Raw genomic sequence first — 19041 nt, forward strand, 5'->3', positions numbered from 1 at the left:
ACACAAAGTCGCAGCCTTCGCTTTTACGTGAGGACCTCAAAAGGGTGAAACAGGTCAACCAAGTCAATCTTGAGTTTCTCATACTTTCTGAAAGAGCTATTCTTCGTCTACGTTGTCCATAAGTTTGGGGTCATAAAACGAACAGGAAAATGTGTTTTCAACAGTTTTTCTACAACCCTTTTTTGTAGAGTAGTGCGATTAGGTACGTCTTCAGAGGTCCCTTTTCATTTCTTTAAAATCCTTTACACACCTTTCAGTTTCAACTCTAATAACTTTTGAATAGATAGTGCTACCACCTTGAAAGTTGGCATTTATTGTGGACAGAATGTGGTGATTAGGCATGCTCAATTTCAGCTTAGACTGATAATCCCTTCACTGTTGTTGCTACAGTGGTTTACATCCTGTTTTTTGTCCCATTCATCACACAGCCAGCAAGGTTTCTAAAGATTTAATGCTTGAATAGACCCTTTACTTCAGAGCCTCTTTTCTCAGTTCACACTTTTTCAGAGTGTGTGCTTTCTTTCCAATATTTAGATAGGTTTAATAGGAGAGTCCATTTGAATTGAGTTATTTATCATTTTAAAGCTTAGAATCTGCTCTTTCAATATCTGCCCCTAACTAAAAATCCATTTCTGGCGACTTTTTGTTGGTTTTGTGGTGAAGGGTCACATATATGGAAAGGGAGTGAGAGAGCAAGAGACGGAAAGAGGGAAGTAGATATGATATCTTTTATATATTTAGGTGAACACATAGTATATGTTTGTGCAAATTCTATATCACGAAAAGTTTGGTAAAGGTCTTCATGCTGTGCAAACAGATGGAATGCATCCCCTCAGCTAGTCAGGAGAGGACCATTACCCTGTCCTCCAAGGTCACGACCTTCATTGCTCGTCGGCCAACGTGACATTCAGAGTGGCTGCTTTAATGTCCATCAATTGCGAGTTACATTGGATCGCCGGTTTCCGTTGGCCGGGGGCCTCCGTTAACTCTCGTCCCACCGGCAGCTCCGTGCGGTCTCTATATGGACCTTCAGTCCACTCGAGTCTGTGAGAGTTGGCAGTGTGTTCGGCGTGGGCAGGGTTAATGGACGGGTCGCGTAATGGGAATGGATTGGGGGAGAAACTTAGCCGAAGACATCCCACTCCACCATCAGTTTTCTTTTTTAGGCGCTATCGTAAGGATAAGTTTTGATAGGTCGATTTCATCATCGGGCGGACGAAACCCTCCTCCTCTCTCGTTTAATGCGATGGTGAATGATAATGGCCGAGTGAGAAACATTAGGCAATTGGTGAGAGTGGATGCACGCTGCCCCCCCCCCTCGTTCCCGAAGGGGAACAAGGCGGGGGATGATCGCGGGAGTAATGACATCCTCGGTTCAACTCAAGGAGGAAGGATAAGAAAGAGCAATGATGGAGGGGAAAAAATATCCCTGATTGGGTAAGATCATGAGACTCTAGAGGAGGATGGCAGAAAAAAAAAGCATCCTGGATGAAGATGTTGAGGCAGAGTTTTATAGACAAGGGTTACAATCCAGCATTGGCTTGCATTTGATGAACCCGTCATGTGAGGGCTCATTGCTTTTTTTTTTGGGGGGGGGGCAAATAAAGCAAAACAAGCTGAACATTTTCGGCAATAGAAGCAAAGTGGTAGGAAAGACGGAATGAATGCCATACTGACTAAATTGTTTAGGATCCAAAAACATCCTCAAAAGCCAACAACATGCTATGCAATATCCTCAAAAACTGGTGACATGCTCAAAATCAAGTGTAATCAAACATGTGAAAAACATGCGCAAAACTTGAGAAACATCAAACTACTTTGAAACTTTGAGTGCAAAACATGAGACAAAACATTGAACGAAAGTAGCACAATGAGAAGTATTTCAGGCTATGCGCTCATGATGTGCGCTCCATTCACACACAATTTGGGCAATATTCTCACATTTGGAGCTTGCAACATGCTCCAATTTCAAGTTGTGGACCACCTTGATGTAACTTCATTCAAGCTTTAAAACTTTGAATTTAGAGGATAGATTACTCTATCAAGGAGCTCCCAATCCAAAAGACACCACGGTAGCATGCTTTATAAATCCCCCCAAATTGGCTGTATCGAAACATGCCTAGACTCTGTGGTTCACACGGGCGGCAGTTGATATATCCCAGTTTTCTATGTTGGAATGAGAATCACATTCTCATTTGACAACTAAATCACCTCATTTTGCGTTTTTTTTTTTCTGCAACTTTGTCAGGGGGGTGACGTGGTGACGGTTCCCCATGATTGCTTTCCTCAAGGTGACTGATTTAAAGAAGCTCTGCTCGCTCGCTGTTCCCATCAGGCACCGACTTCTAAATCTAATCTGGCTGGGGGAGCTTTGCATCCCCCATCCTCAGACCTTGAAATGTACTCTTTGAAAGTCATTACCCCGGCAACAAGTGTAGACGGATGATGGAATTAGGCATGAGAGGATCCAAATACGAGCAATGCACTGCTCACGCATGCCATATCTTGTCGTCCTGGTTAATCTGTAATCATGTTCCGTGACATCAATTCCATTTTTGCTGCATGCGTTCCATTGCTTCTGCTTTTTTTTCCCCCTCCTTTTTTTGTCAGGCTCGTCTGGAAATTCGCACAGGATATTATTCAAAGGTTGCTTCTTCTTCATTTATAAGCTCCAGCATATGACAATCAAAGCGTGATTAACTCAAGATTCACTTTGCCCCAATGACAACATCGGCAAAGGGAGCAAAAGATGAACTTGAGCATAGAACTCTCAGCCTCTGTACAAACATCAAGTTCACTGTTTGCATTCTGTTGTCATGGTTTCTGTGAGGTATGTCAGTGGTTTCATCTTTGCCTGCTGTGACTTCATATATCGCAAGATGATTTGCAATATTACTGACATACTTTGTGCCCAATACAGCAACAAATTTACTCAAATGAATGCTAGGAGGAGCTAGGTATACTCTCTGATAACATTAAGCTAGACTAGTGTTCTCTCTCTCAAAAAAAAATGAGGACAAAGAAAGAAAAACTAGGTTTGCTGATAAATGGTGTATTCCCCATTCTTGGGTATAAGATGCATTCTGTGACATGGATTGCTTGACTTTGTCTGTGGGTAGTTCCACTTACCTGAAAGGAAAACAAAGCTCAAATATTAATGTGGATTGAGTTAAAGCAGCAATATTAATAGAAGACATCATTGATGGTTTGAGGACGATGGGACTAGCAATTCAGATTCAGCAATTCAATTCTACTTGCTTTCTTAAAGAAGTATTATAGTCAAGTGCTCTTTCATTTCACTAGAAAAGTGATAATATGTTCAATTTTCTCTATATGTTTTCTTTATGTTGTTGTCAAGAATGATGTTATGAATTGTAGTAGTCTCCTTACCAAGCGATTATGGCACTGAAACTGTAAAAATTCTTAACTTTTGAATGGATTGTCCAATATTTCTCCAACTTTCACTGATTTGCTCTTCTAATATTGGCGCTTTCACTCAATCCACATTTATATTTTGATTTTGTTTTCCTTTATGAAGTGCTTCAGAAAAGTTCTGTACTTATCCCCATGAGGTTATATGTAGGAACAGGCCACAGTGTATGCCTTACCTGCTGCACTACACCATGCTTCAGACAGCAAGCTTGTGAGGTAATCCAGTACGTGTCTTACTTCTAATTACGTGACTATTCCCTCGCGAGTTTCACAGACCTGTCCACATACATGCAAATGACATTCATGTAGTCCGTCCCCCACCAACAGCTATGTAGGTGATGGAAAGTGCCTTTTAGTGATAATCACAACTACAATGTGGCGCTTCAATCAACTCCCCCGTCTTCGGTAAGCCAGTGCCCGCCCGGCCGCTAGGACACTGACCGCCCTGCTTCCCAGCCACCATCACAAGGAACACCACTAAACTTTCTTGAGGCACTGCATATTCAAAATTTAGAATCGTACTTGCAGTACATTGTTAGTACCCTGTGAGCCAAAAAAAAAAAGAAAAGAAAAGAAAAAAGAAGTAAAAAAAAATGTCTGGGTGGCTGATTAGAGATTACATTTCTGTCTTCGTAAGATGGTATACAATGTAAGAATACAAAATCTAGACATGTTGATTTTAGGTTCACTGAAAGATATGGTGAAAGAACTTCAAGAGAAAGAGTCCCGGGACCCATTTCATACAAAAGTTGCTATATTGGCACTTCTTTGCTGTAATGGCAAGTGTCATCATAATGACAAGAATCTTGTGTCCTGATTGGCTGTTGCTACAGGAAGTTGCTGTTCTAGCAGGAGTTGCCATGCCAACATCTTTTTTTTTAAAATGAAATGTGACGTGGGATCAATGTTCAAGGACTGTTGTCTGAATCTATTCACAGATTTCCACATCAACTTTAATCATGATCAGGAAGTTGAACTCCCAATTCCCTACAAGAAAAAGAAAATGTGCCAAGACATAAAGTGCTGAGAACAACTGGAAGACAAGACCAAACATAAACACAATTATCAGCATTTGGGACTAGTGTGACTCTATGGTTCCAAGAGCTATTGTGAAAAAAAAAAGCAGAGTTTTTGGTAATTCTTTAACTCATTCTTTAACAGAACCTTGCTGAAACGAAGGTCATGCTGTGTCTCTTTTGAAGGAGAGCACATAATATGGAATAACAGATTTGTTGTAGCAAAACTTCCATAGTACTTTTTCTGCTCTTTTATTAGAGAGGGTTTTAAAAATGACAATTTACAAATTGCATTGTATGCATCAGCAGGAGAAAAAATGTAAAAGAGACGAGCTAAAAACAAAGAAAGTAGAAAAGAAGGAACAAATTGTCATGCCAGTGTCAATTCCTCTTTTTGAAAATTTCTAGATTTCCATCAAATTTTGCCCCCGTGGAACAGGAATGGGATGTGACGTTTTTATGGATGTGCACCAATGAGAATGTACGTCTCCACTGATGAGGTATACTAAATAGCAGCATTACGGTCGAATGAATATGGAATCTGTAATGGGCAGTTGTCTTGTCCTTCTCGTTTCATTTTGTTTGATGCAGATGAAGGGAATGAGAATGGCTGCAACAGAAATGATGATACCCCTGTTGTGGTCTTCTTCGGATTTGTATTGGGATCATAGCATCATCTGTCTTATCTCTTTTTGTTTCTCTCTCTGACATGGGTTTTTTTGCACTTGACTGACAGAACAAAAATAAGCAGGCTGTGCTATTTATATTTTGTGGTATACATGTAAGTGTGCATGGCAAAAAGCTACATTGTAAATCATTAACTCTTTATGTGCCATGGTGTAAACCCCCTGTGTGCCACATAATTCTGAGACCCCGTCAGGAACATAGTCATGCTTTGCGGAAACATTCTGTTTTTCAAATCTATGTAACTTTAATAGATTTCTGTTACCCTGGACACGTAATTAGCAAAGTTCTACAGAGAATTTGCCAAGTTTTGCTTTGATGTAAATTGTATGACAAATCCATCATCGTTTTTTATTTCTTTCTAATGGTCAGAAGTTACATTGTAGAGGTGTGACTTTTCACACAAAACAGTGACAGAAACTTAAAATTTACATGTAGGTGTAAATCCAGTAGGGAACACCACTTGATAGTCAATCACCACTTTAACTGCAAGCTGCATGTGACAGGAATGGAATCTTGAGAAACTCTTTCATTGTACTGTGGCATTCGGCGATTTATCGATCGGTTTTGGTGGGTCAGTGCGTGTGAGCAGAATATGCGAAGTTGGCACGCCATCGACTCAGTCAGGCGTGCGAACATGGCACATATTAAAAGAGTTAACATGTGTGACTCATTATACAGAACAGGAAACATTTTCAAAATAAAAATATTTGCTTTGAGTTTGTACCTTTTTTAAGGCTGCTTTTATAAGATATTGTGCACTGGGAAACATGATTTTGAAACATTTTTTGATAGAGGAGCATTTGAAATAAGAGTTTATCCGAAGTCTGTTTCTGGCTTGCTGGGACTGTACCATTGTACATGCCAATATGTGCAGCTTGTACCTTGGCAATTAGGAATAGTCAAACAGGGCACACACAACTATGTCATCATATAAACTGTGTTTCAAATCATGGTTGCATTTATAAGACTTTCAAAACCTTGTTTCTGGTAAAACACCGTTTTTGAATTGCACCTTCACAGTTCATTTCAAAACCATGTTTCAAAACCGTGTTTGTAATCACGACTACCATTTTTTTTTCAAAATTCAAACCGCAAAACATGGTTCCAAAACCATGTTTCTACCCAGAAAAGTTTGCTATAAATGCACCCTATATCGAATCTGAATCATTCGTTCTGATGTGATTTTGAGAGAAAAGTGAAGAAATGACAGAAAACAGACAGAAAGATCGAGTTATTGGTATCATGTTGTAGAGCTTGCGCCCTCTTCATTATGCTGTCAATTTTAAATCATTTTCATTTTCAGTAAAATGTTAAAAATTAAAACCACAAGAGTCCTATTTTGCCCTATATTTGGAACAATGCCTATAAATCTACCCACTTTTGATTAAACAGACTTTTTTTTCATGAAAATTGATTGTTCCGTTTTTATTAATGCTCAAATCTTTGATGGGAATATCACCCTTCTGGTTCTCAGCTGACAATTTTGTCAATGAATAGAGATTACCTAATCATATATGTTGTGTCACCTTGGCCTTCCTGTATGAGTGAGGCACATTGCTACACCTGAGGGGGCTTAATACTCTTAAATCTACCACTAGTCAGGTTTGGAGGGATTACTGAATGATGATGAGAAAGCTTGGCAAAGCTAATGCCATGTGTCCAGGCATATATGTATACAGGGTAACTTTTCCACATGGTTTTAATATGAAAAAAGACCCCACAAAAACAAACAAATCAGTTGGAACAAAATCACAAAGTAATACTGTAGGCAATATATGCTAATATATATCAAGTGAGTATTTTTTTTGTTGGATTATCACTATTCTAGTCAGGAGTATGACCGACATAGCCTTGAATGTCTTGTGTCACCTTGAAAGTTCGTTTTCTGTCGAGATCTAACCCCTAATGTGCACACCAAGCAAATGTTGTCTTCTATGCAAATCTGTGAAAGAAAAATCAAAATTTTGCCTAAAAAAAGGAATTTACATATTAAAATAAACTACAAATATGTGTTCATTTGTTGTTGTTGTTGTTGTAGTTAATTTCTCAAATTTATGCCTTTGGCCTAGGAGCAATGCCTGTTTTTCTAGGTTCCAAACAATGTGTTAAACATAATGAGTGATATATACTTCTGGATTATATTCACAGTGTATATTCTGGTGTAAAATATAATGTACTGTTTATTCAGTGACATATGTCACTGTATAGAAGATACCAGTAAGAATACTCCAGCAGAAACTATAATACTTTGTTTGGTGTTTTCTTTTTTCCCTCTAGAATACTTGAGAAAGTAAGGCTTATGAAAGATGTGCAACGAAGGTGGTGGGATTGATCATGAAAGCCCATCTTAATCTGAAATGGATCATGAGTTCAATAATTCAATAAAGTCATTAGTCGCACACTTAGCTTTCGTCATCAGCCAGGAGGTGCTATGGTGTTTGCGGGAATCTATGTGTAGCAATGCTAGCGGCAGCAAGGCGTGATTCCTTTCCCAAGTTTAATATGAGAGTTTTATCCACAAACAGAGACTCTGTTGTGGGCATGATATTACTTGAAATCTTCAGATAGCGAGTTATTATTATCATTAGAATGGTTTATTTGGCAAGAACTCGCAAAATCATAGCTCTAAAGCTAAAATACATTGCAGTGACATACAAATACCTCCAAATTCAATAAAACACATTGAGCTGTCATGCATAACATCCACATTAAAAATCACAATTAAATATGAATATATTGCACAAAAATATTACCACATATCTTACAAAAAATTCAGAAGTATAAATGTTACACACCATCCTTAGTTTTGAATCTTCCATTACTAGCTGTTCTTTAACATCAGAACATCTTCATGATTTTCCTCGTGTCTGTCTACTGCATCTGAATCTAGCGACAGTAACATGACGACAACTTAATGAGTTTTCCTTCAACACATTTCAAGCCGACACTGGTCATCAAAAATGTATGCGTGTGTGTGCCAGTGTCAACAGATCACATTTCAAGGGCTTTGATATAGATAGCACCCCAGCATGGAGCAGAATATATTGCAAGATAGACCTACTACGCACATTGCATCCAAAATACTTTGGGAAGTATTTTTCTTGTTTCTTTTTTTTAAAATAATTTGCAAGTGTTTTGCTGGATGGCAGTGCGTGCACAAACCAGATTCATTTTATATGAAAATACATTGTATTCAATCACACCAATCACACATGCTAGCTATAAATTTTCAGTTGTTTGTCTAAAATCTAATTTTCATGAGATATTTTTCTTACCTTTGATCGATACTGTAGATACCTTGCAGCACTACTAGTAGTCGAGACTCTCGTACCAGGAATTTGTTTTGCTGGAAGGAAATAAATCAAAGCATGAAAATGCAATCAGCGTGGTAGCATTGTTGTCAGTTTGCTTTATATACTACTTTTACCATTATCCCATAGATGCATGTCATTGTAATAAAATTCATGTCTCAACTGTAATACAGTATATACGTAGAAACTGAAGGTTCAGTCAGTGTGTATGATACATACAAAAATAACTGGTTACTGTAAAAGTGGATTCCTCGAAATTTTCGCGCATTTTGCGCAACCAGAAACTAGCGCGAAAATAAAAGCACGCGAATATATTTGCTTGCCATATGTTCCTGTGTGGGATGTCTTGATTCCGCGGAATTAAAAACACGCGAAACTCTGTTCACCCGGCCAAGCGCGAAAAAGTAGTCCCGCGAAAATATCCACTTTTACAGTATGAACTTTCATTACATCACTGTCATTAGAGTTCACTTGGTGATCAGCTAGAGCTTAATTCCTTCACAACAAAATGCAGAGTGCATGATCAAAGTTTACTGTCATACCCGGCTCGAGGTAGAATGAAGTCTTTCTAACCGTGGGACAGATTGGGGGCAACACAGTTTTTATATTCCACAAATTGATGAAACATCATCAAAACGTGTTCAAAACACACACAGCTGCGTCACACTTTCACCCTATTCACAAATGAAAGACTTGCTGCCATTCTCACGCTAGCCCTGGTCGTGGGTGATGTGAAAAGGGTCTTCTATGATGAGAGGTTATCAGTTGGAAAGCCCAAATTTGGAATGAAATTAAACTTCATGATCAGATTGTAAGTGGCTGCTATTGCAAATGTCACAATTCTGCAAGGTCATTGTATAATATTATCTTGAAACCCCTTTCAATAATGTACGTATATTTCTTTTAACATGAATGAAATGAATTAACAAAATGTGACAGGTTTCAGTGTCCTAGTGCTGCTTTGACCATCACTATGTTGTTTTGAATATCATAATCCCTTCGCATCCATGGCTAGTACCGAATGTTTTTAATACCTTCTCTTTTATTGTAACTTTCAGGTAAATGTTCTTCATGTACCACTGTCTTGGAAATGATCTAGATCAATGCTGTAATTAATGGATGATTTTGATTGTCAGTGCCCTATACAAAGATTTGTCTATACAGGTTTTAATGTCCATTTGTAGTGACACAGAATTCTGCAACTCTTTGAATTTCCCAGGGCTATATTGTGAATTAGTTTATACACATATGCAGACATACTTTAATGTATGCTTCCATGCATGTACATGAATATGCATATAATAACTATATGCGTGTACACACAGATTTTGTATATATTGTATATCATGTGTTAGTTGATATATATGCACATTTATATATCTATTGTACGCCAATTTGGATCGGAGCCAAGTTCAAGTCTGCTTCATGCACTGCTAAGAAGTATGAGACTGTCGCCTCAAAATCAATCTGAACTAGCTCTAGGTCATCCTCTTTGGCACGCACACCGATCGGAAATCCATACTTGTTATCATGCAACAATGTAGTGTTTTGGGCAGGGATCCTTCAGACACAAGCACATGTGCAAGCACTGCAGTTAGGAGAGGCATTGGCGGGATGCTGATCCAATATTTGTCATTCATAATTGTGTTTTCTTCCATCAATCTGCTCCCTCTCTATCTCCCCCTCCCTCTGCCTCTCCACTCTATCTCTTCTACTCCCGTCAATCTCTCTCATCTCTCTCTCTCATCTCTCTATTCCATCTCTTCTGCTCCCACAATCTCTCCCTCTCCCTCTCTTGCTTCTATTCTCTGCTTCTCCCATTCCTCTTTTCACCTTTCCTTCTATCAATGTCTGCATGTCTACCTGTCTTTTTGTATCTATCCATTTATCTATCAATATCTCTATCAAACTATCTATCAATCTATCTACTTCTGTCTATCCATACATCTATCAAATTATCTATCCATAATAAAATCTATTCATCTTCCTATCTGTCATTCTACCTATCAATCTACCTATCTATCAATCTGTCTATCTATCTATCTATCTATCTATCTATCTATCTGTCTACATTGTATAAATCTATATCTATCTTTCATTCGATCAATCAATCAATCAATCAATCAATCTATCTATCTATCTATCTATCTATCTATCTATCTATCTATCTATCTATCTATCTATCTATCTATCTATCTATTCATCTACATAATACATCTCTTTGACCATCCCATGTTTTATTCTATTTCTTTATTTTTAATCTCTGTATTCCTTACAATCTCTTTGTCTGTGTTTTGTCTCTTTCTGACATTCCCAACATATCAACATCACTCTCTTTATTTTCCTCTCTGGGTCACATGTATTCCCCTTTCCCCTTAATTTTCGTCTTCTCTCATGCATGCTGGTTGATGATAAATATATTCTGGAACTTTTATTGCCTCTCTCCCTCTCCTTCTCTCTTTTTTTTCTTTCTGTCTCTCCCTCTGTTCTTCCTCATCCTTCATTCTCTCTTCTGTTCCTTGATTGTTCCTTGAGGAATACTTAATTCTTTTGCCTGAATTTTCTCCTTTGCATCAATCTGTTGACTTGATTTGTACATTGTAATCAATTCTTCCTTCTTCTCTTTTCTCTCACTTTTCTTCCTGCTTCCATCTCTCCCCTCTCTCTCTGTCTCTCTGTCTCTACCCCTCTCTCTCCTCCTTGGCCCCTCTCCTTCCCTGTCACTTGCAGCGTGAGGACTACAAGGACTTATCTCCGGGAGAGCGGCAGACAGGTGTGGATGACACGGCGGATGGAGTGGGAGGTGAGTGTCTGCTGAGCCCCGTCATTGGAGAGCACTTTGCGGGCCACTCATTCAGGGGGAGCTGTCCCACAGGTTTCCCTTGAAAGTCACCAGCCCAGAGAGTGGCATTTTTTCAGAATTGACCAGAAGGTCAATGAGACCTTGTACTCACACTTGGGAATTGTCATGGTAGAACATTGAGGTATTTAGCTGTGGCTGGAGTGAAAACGAACCCACGATCAGCGTATTTTTTAGACAAAATTATCTACTTATCTTCCATAATAGGTTTTGAAATTCCAAGAAGCTGTCAGGTATACTGTATACGCCGAATATTCTGCGAGGTTTTATTTTCACGAATTTCGCGAGTCAGGTGCTGTTTGCAAAATTACAGACGTGCGAAAATGATGACTCTGATCTCGGTATGAATATGACGCACACATATACATTTCTCCGTTCAGTACAGTACTCCCGCACGATCGCGAATTTAACCAGTCGCAAAATCGCCGTGAAGTCCTGATTCGTGAAAATTTAGACTTGCTAAATATATGGCATATACAGTAGTCAGATATGGTCCATCTTTCATAACATTTCTGGTAACCACATGAAATGTAATTGATAGATTACAGAAAAGAATGGTAGAGCAAGGATTCTTAACACCGACGATGTGTCGTCTGTATCATTTGAACACTGCATGCTTGCATGCATGTGCTGTATTGCATTCACTCCGATTCACACACACTCCGGCTTACTACATTGTAGCTCCTCACATTTACTGTACAGCCGGAGTGTTTGTGTTCATTCCAGCTATTCCGGAAGTGACGTAACCCCGACCATGTGAATGCCTGCCCAGTGGTGGAAGGGCTATTTTTGTAGGATCGTTTAGGAGGGGAGGGGGGTGTTGTCAAGCAGGTATCACTATCAGCTAATTTTTGTTCCATATGATGATTGATATCCTGATCTAGAATGGATTATTACAACATACCTACGGAAGGAATGCAAAGTTTGCATCTTATGCTCACTGAGGGATACTGACCAAATTGAAAAGAGATATATGAAAAAAGACAAGAAGATTGGATACAAAATATTCCTTACTGAATATCTTGCATGAGAAATGTAAGGTTTTTATCCAGTGTCTAATAGTGTCTTGCATCCCAAAGCAACAAAAGTTGCCAGGCAAGATTTTATCTTCAATTGTTAAAAGAAACATCTCTTGAATTAAAATATTGGATGTTTCTATCTCCCTGACGCAAGTGGTAGCAAAATTCTGTCTGTGTAGCAAAGTCCCTTTTGAGACGTAGTTAACCTGTTGAGGATGAGTCCTGAGTATACTCGGGCAAGCGTCTATGGAAAATGTGTGTTGTAGCAAAATCAAACCGCTCTCAACGGATTAAATGTCTCTTAAAGTGCCCTGATTTTAACGTATTATATAGAGCACACAAAACAGGGATTAAAGAATTTATTGCAACCGCTATGAAGGGATTATCAGATAACCTGAATGCTGACATGCTCATTAAGAATATCATACTCGTGATCATTCAAAAGAATCCGCGATAACTGTGGACAGAATGGATTAGTCTTTCTGTCATTTTTATGTACCATTGTACACATGAACATTGCCGACTGGTGGAAAAATTGCAAACAAAAACAACTACTGAAGAGATGGGGTCTACAAAAACTGCAAGCGCTACATTTTTGTTGCTTTCTGCTTCCAAGCTTACAGTTTACCTCCAAAGATTGGTCATTTCAAAAATCCCAACTGTGGAAAATCACTGTGGTTGACTTTCAAGATGCTTTTTTTTGTTTTTTTTATCAGAGGTCCACCAGGATGTTGCCCTGTGTGACTTTTTGTGGAGTTGGTTATGCGTGGTCACGAGTAGAAAATGAACTTGACAAAACCAACCCTGAATGTTCTATTGGACAAATAAAGGATTTGATATGAATTCTTCAGAGCATGAACAACATTGAAGGGTGAGCTTGATTGAGTTAGGTGTATCTGCCACATATTGCGAGAGGAGGGGGGATTATCATCTTTTTTTATTCTTTTTTTTTGTAAAGGATGTTGTTTGTTTCGGCACAAAAGCTTTGATGCTTTTGTATGTCAAAATCTCTGTCCCTTTCCATATCCTTGAAAATCTCCCCTCTGAATACAATATGAGGAAAAAAAAAACAATAGAAACAAGTCTTCATATGTGCACACACTTCCATACGTGTACTATATTTCTGGTTTATTTCATGTGATCTAACAAAATGCCAAAGAGGGGAGAAAGGGACGGTTGGCAGAGATGCCAACTGCTACTTTTTTTTCAGTATTTTGTGCTGTTTTTTGCCAAAATTACTGCAGATATTATGGAAAAATACTACTTTCCCCCGATATCTTTACTATGCGTGTTTATTGCAGAAAAGGTGAAAATGCCTTTTTCCACCAAAAATATGCCTTTTTTTTAGACACATTGCGAATTGTCACTGGCATTCAGTGCATATAGTCTAAAGAAGAACTTTCGCGTGCATTTTAATTTCGCGAATCTGGGCTTTTGCAAAAAGTGCGAAATTAAAATGCATGTGAACATTCCTTGTTTTACAGTAAGCTATGACTATTACTAGTATCGTGAATACCCAAGCAGATATTACTGGGATAAGAAAACAGCATGAAATAGAGTTCAGCTATATGAATGTAATATAAGGTTGGTTGGGATGGCTACAAGGATGAAAAACAGAATGCTAACCAATAGATTCTTTGTAACTGACAGTAATGGTGTGACTGGGAAACATCGTGCAAAAGAAGAAAAGAGATATAGAAATAACCAGGTTCCAGCCCATAAAAACATTCTCTGACCTGGATATTGCATCTTCGTATTCCCTACAAGACTCTGAAGTCCCCTGTGGCTCTGTGCAGGAACACTCAGGTTTTCATTCATACAAAGGGTTAAAAACGATACAAGATGACTCTGAATAGCAAGAGCCGAGTCCTGGTGTCATCGAACAGTGCTGGAAATCATTTCCCCCCTCATTAGACTGGAAATTGAGACCTAAATACACCGGCACATGTGAGAACAGACTCGAATGCAATTTGAATTCCACGTCCGGGACATGCTCTGCAGTCATTCGGAGCTGTCAGAGCGAAACGGATGTTTTGAAAAGAGGCGCTAATCTGTGCTTTGAGACCACAACGATGTGCTGCGTTGCAGTTGTTGAAACTGAACATTCCGAGGCATGGCTAATATTGAAGCAGGTACTAGTAATCACAAACCCATTTCGAGTAGCTCTCATCATTTTCTAAAAGTTGAGCTCAGCAATATACATTGGAAGCGCCATCACCCTTTTGATTTGAGCAAGACCCACTGCAGATCTTTTAAAAGATAGAGAATTTATAAGTTGTGATTTTTTTTTTTTTTTTTTTGGGGGGGGGAGTTCAAAATCTGGAAATTGGTATCAATTCAAGGCCCTGGTCACACATAATGCAAAAGATGGTTACCAACCTCCAGTAATCAGATTCACTGGTTGCCTACCACAAAATAAATCTTCACGTCAAAGGCTAGTTTAATATCACTGATTACCAGACTTTCAACAAAGTTTGGTGACCAATCAACAACCTTTTCATAATCAAATAAACAAAAACAAAAACTTTTTGCTGGCCAGTTCGGTCAAGAAAGGTTTTTGATGTAGCAATGAAAACCTTTGGCTCACCAAGACTGCCCGCCGACTGGTTGCTGAATGCTGACAACCATTTACCGGCTTCAAAAAGCCTCTTTACCACTTCTGACGACCAATAACTGCTGACCAGTGATTGCAGGGGTCAGAGAATGGCCGCCAACCGTTCTTGGCTCATGTGTGACTGGGGCTAAAGCACTGTGATTTGGGCGTTACATGGGTCAGTAGCTGGTAGTGTCATAATATGAATAGGATACTCCCAGCCACAAATTTTATTATGTCCTAACTACGCACTCCATCTTTGAATTATTCTGAGACATATTCTGAAAACTTTGTCATTTTAGTTAATACTGTGTGCCCTTTTTTTCTGTATTCTCGAGGTACAAGCAACATATGATTCAAACAACGTACCATAGATACAGAACAGTGTGGAAATGGGCCAGTTCATAACATAATGAGCATTGAAATACACACAAAAAGTGCAACATATAACAAAGGCACAGATTGCAAACAATGTCACATGAAAGTTAGATACAGAGAAAAAAAAATTACACCATCATTACTTGTAGATGGTGGCTTCCGCGAAGGATAAGACTCGGATTTGTAACCGAAGCTATTCTTCTTGATTGCGTTGGGTGATGGTCATTGCAATACATTGTCACTCTGTGATGTTCAGATTATTGCTATCATGAAATTCTCACGCTCCCTATAGTAAAGCCTTTACTCAGCAGGGTAATTTGTTTGTTGTTGTTATACAATAAATTTAGTGGTTTAGGAAATGTGAGAAAAACAAAAACAAAAACAGCGGCATAACCATTTGAAACAGAAAAAAGGGACCATACATCTATCAAGATATTTCAAAGTAAAAGAATGAATTCCGTCACCTTTAAGGTTTGTCTTTCTCTTCATTTATTTTAGCTTTTTTCTATTTATTTGTGACCCACTGCAAGAAAAGGATCCAAAAGTCGGGGGAGGATAATTTTCTGAAAATGACATGCCATTATTCCCTTTCTCTTCCACTTTAATATCATATATAACATGACTCATAACAGTACTCGGTTGCGGAGATATTGATGATTTTATTAGCGCATGTCAAGTGGTTTTGGAAATCAACGTTTCGAGAAAACCGCCTTCAAAGTTTTCCTTCCGACACTATCAAGATCAAGGGGAAGCAAGACAGTTTTCACCGTTTGACAATAGAAGGTATGCTCCTAGCAACCTCAGCGATGCTCATTCAAGCTTAGCGCCGGCGATCTACGCACGACCAATCAGTAATCAGGATGCCACTCACTGACCAATGAGATCACTCCCTTGTTGCTAGGGGCGGAATCTAGCTCCGGCGCTAAATCCAAATCTTTGGACACGTTTCTGTTCCGTTGAAAGTCGGAAAATCATGGCCCAGAAAAATGCTATTTTCTTGCCTTTCCTTTGATCATTTAGCTTCAAAATTTTGGTAGATGATAGAAGATACATTAGACTACAAAATTGTGTCAAAAACAGAAATCCAAACATTTTGACGGATTTTGATGATCTGACTTCAAACTCGAATTTCTCGGCTCACCCGTCAGCGACTTTAGGATCCTTTTGTTGTAGCGGGTCACATTTACTTCTTTTTTCCTTTCCCTTTTTTTTTCTGTCTTTGGTCATGAATACATGTACATGTCATGTCCCTCACAATGGATACACAGTGTTATCCCATTTTGAGCATATGACTTCCAAAACGAACAATCAGAAAAAAGCGAAAAAACACAGCCCCACTCTTGCATTGCAGGCTTTCCCAACAGAATTTATTTTGAGTCAGTCTTGAGGTTGTATTTCATCTAGAGAAGCTTGAAGACTGATGCGTTGGATGCACGCTGAAGGCACTTTTAGTCTTCAAAAGGGAGAAAAAGAGAAAAATGAGCAAAAACAACAACAATATAAACAGAATACAGATGATGAATGAACCTGTTTACTTTTCCCAGTCCTCTGGCTATTTCTGAATCGAAATACACTTTCAAACTGCCCTTTGCACCAGTTACGGCCGCCGTAGTTGAAGGATGGTGTTGGCCAAGGCAATGCTATACATGTACGTATTCTGAAGTTCTTTTGAGAGCTTTCATACAATGGCTATAGGTACAGGTGTGCATGTCTGTGTGTGTTTGCGTGTGGGACACATATCCATGGGGACCAAAGCTCAGTTGCAAGCACAATAATGCAAGGAGTTGTGAAAACTTTAATGAACCAAATAGCAGTTATATATTTATATTTTTCCACCAACAGACTTGGCATATATATCTCCATTAGCGATCATGCCAAAAGCCAAAATTGCCAATACATCTTCCCCATAATCTTTGCGACGGGAATCAGAAGTGTCGTAAACAGAAACATTTGTAGGCGAGAGGCCACGAAGAGATTGCAGATACATGTGTGCCAATGAACACTTGAATGTTGGTTTTACGACATACGTGGTTACGTTATTTGTCCCAAGAGTCAGGCTCAAAGTGCTTTAGTAAACAAATGTGTGATGTTTCACTCTGGGGGCAGTTGCCATCATGTTGATAAATCCACTTTTAATGTTCAGGTTTCCGGAGGGCAAAACGTGATAAAGACATTCGATATCCCATAGTATGTGCCCCACCCCATTTTGCCACTAATCCAGAGAAGAAAGTTGTTTTTTACATGTACGTATGTGTCATGTGTTATCAACCATAGGCATCGCACCCCATTAGAACGAAGACGCAGAAGTCAGGATTATGTATGTGTGTACATGTAAGTGTGTGTGTGCAGCTTTAACTCTTGGCAGGACCAGTGGCAGCCTGCTCAATGCAAAGTCAATGACATTCGGCTGTGGTAGACCGGAGAGGGTTAAAGTGACACAGCCAATGGATGAATCAGAAATTCCCCTTTGAATATCATTGTCTCAGTTCGTAGCAGTATCCTTCACTTAAGCACAGATAAGACTAGGGCAAAACTACACAAAAGGAAAAAAAAAAGAATTCTTACAACCCATCTCTCTTCATTAATGAATAAGACTCCGTGCACATCTCTTCACCCCTTCCATCTATTTCTTTTTTCATTTCGATAAATGTCCGCCCCCACATATCATTCATCATGCACAAGATTTTGGGATTTGCTTTTTTTCCTCCAGTTCAATTGCGAATGCATGCCATTTTTATATACTGATGTATGCCATGTTTGCAGTCATAATCCTTGAGCCAAACAGAAATAATGTGTATATATATATTACATATACCATATGTAAATAATAGAAATTTAGAGGATGTATAGTAAAAGGCTTGTGCAGATGATCATTCAGGCTATTTAAGTCTCATAATTATCATCAAATTACTGACAGTCTTTATAAGCATGACTGATGTCAACCTGTAGTTACTGGATTGTTTGAAGCCAAGGCGTGAATTAAAAACATGAAAACTCTCTTGTGTTAACTCTGTGCAATGAATGCATAAAACACTTTGCTGGTTATTGACACCAACACGCAAAGGACTAAACTGTTTATATGGATGACTCCGACAATCGGCAAAATGAAAAAAAAAAACATCTGGAAGTTCAAAAAAAAAATATCTACCTATGATATCTGCATGAAGAGAATTAAAATCTATATTTGTGGCATAGAGAAAATCAGGGCCCCGTTTCATAAAAAGTTGATATGATAGCAACTCTTTTGCCGAAATTGCAATTGTCATAGTAACGACAAGAATCCAGCTTCCTTATTGGCCGTTGCTATTGGAAGTTGCCATTCCAGCAAGAGTTGCCATCCTACTGTAACATCTTTTATGAAACCGGGACCAGAACTGCTACATTCATTCCAAGTACAGATTGGGGCAAGTGATGGATAAGCTCAGGGGTTTTCTAATTACTGTATAAACCATATATTTCATGAGATGACTAATAATGAAAAAAATCCAATGACATTGCCAAAATATTGCCTCTCATCACACAAATACAAGACAACACTCAAAATGGCTAACTTTTCTCTTGATCTTGATCTTGATATCGTTAATGTACAAACGCCTGGTGTGGCTATCCCATACATGTAGGTAGCAATATATGCTTGAGTCGGAGGCATATCTTATTCAAACTTGATATTTTCAAGAAGGTCTTTAAATTTTAGGATTGTAGAAGCTTCTGTTACATTATCTGGGAGGTTGTTCCACTGGGGGAT

At 38.8% G+C, this 19041-nt stretch overlaps 1 protein-coding gene across 1 annotated transcript in view; it reads left to right on the top strand.

Annotated features, from left to right (window-relative positions):
• LOC139737455 (TBC1 domain family member 19-like) overlaps positions 1 to 19041 on the top strand; it is a 222724-nt gene that overhangs the window by 58775 nt on the left and 144908 nt on the right. The window contains exon 8 of the mRNA XM_071648131.1: positions 11177 to 11249. Coding sequence (XP_071504232.1) covers positions 11177 to 11249 — 73 coding nt within the window. The remainder of the gene's footprint in view (positions 1 to 11176; positions 11250 to 19041) is intronic.

Source organism: Diadema antillarum, unplaced genomic scaffold (genome assembly GCF_040938485.1).
Source record: "Diadema antillarum isolate AM-2024a unplaced genomic scaffold, OU_Dant_1.0 seq00000693_RagTag, whole genome shotgun sequence".
NCBI lineage: Eukaryota > Metazoa > Echinodermata > Echinoidea > Diadematoida > Diadematidae > Diadema > Diadema antillarum.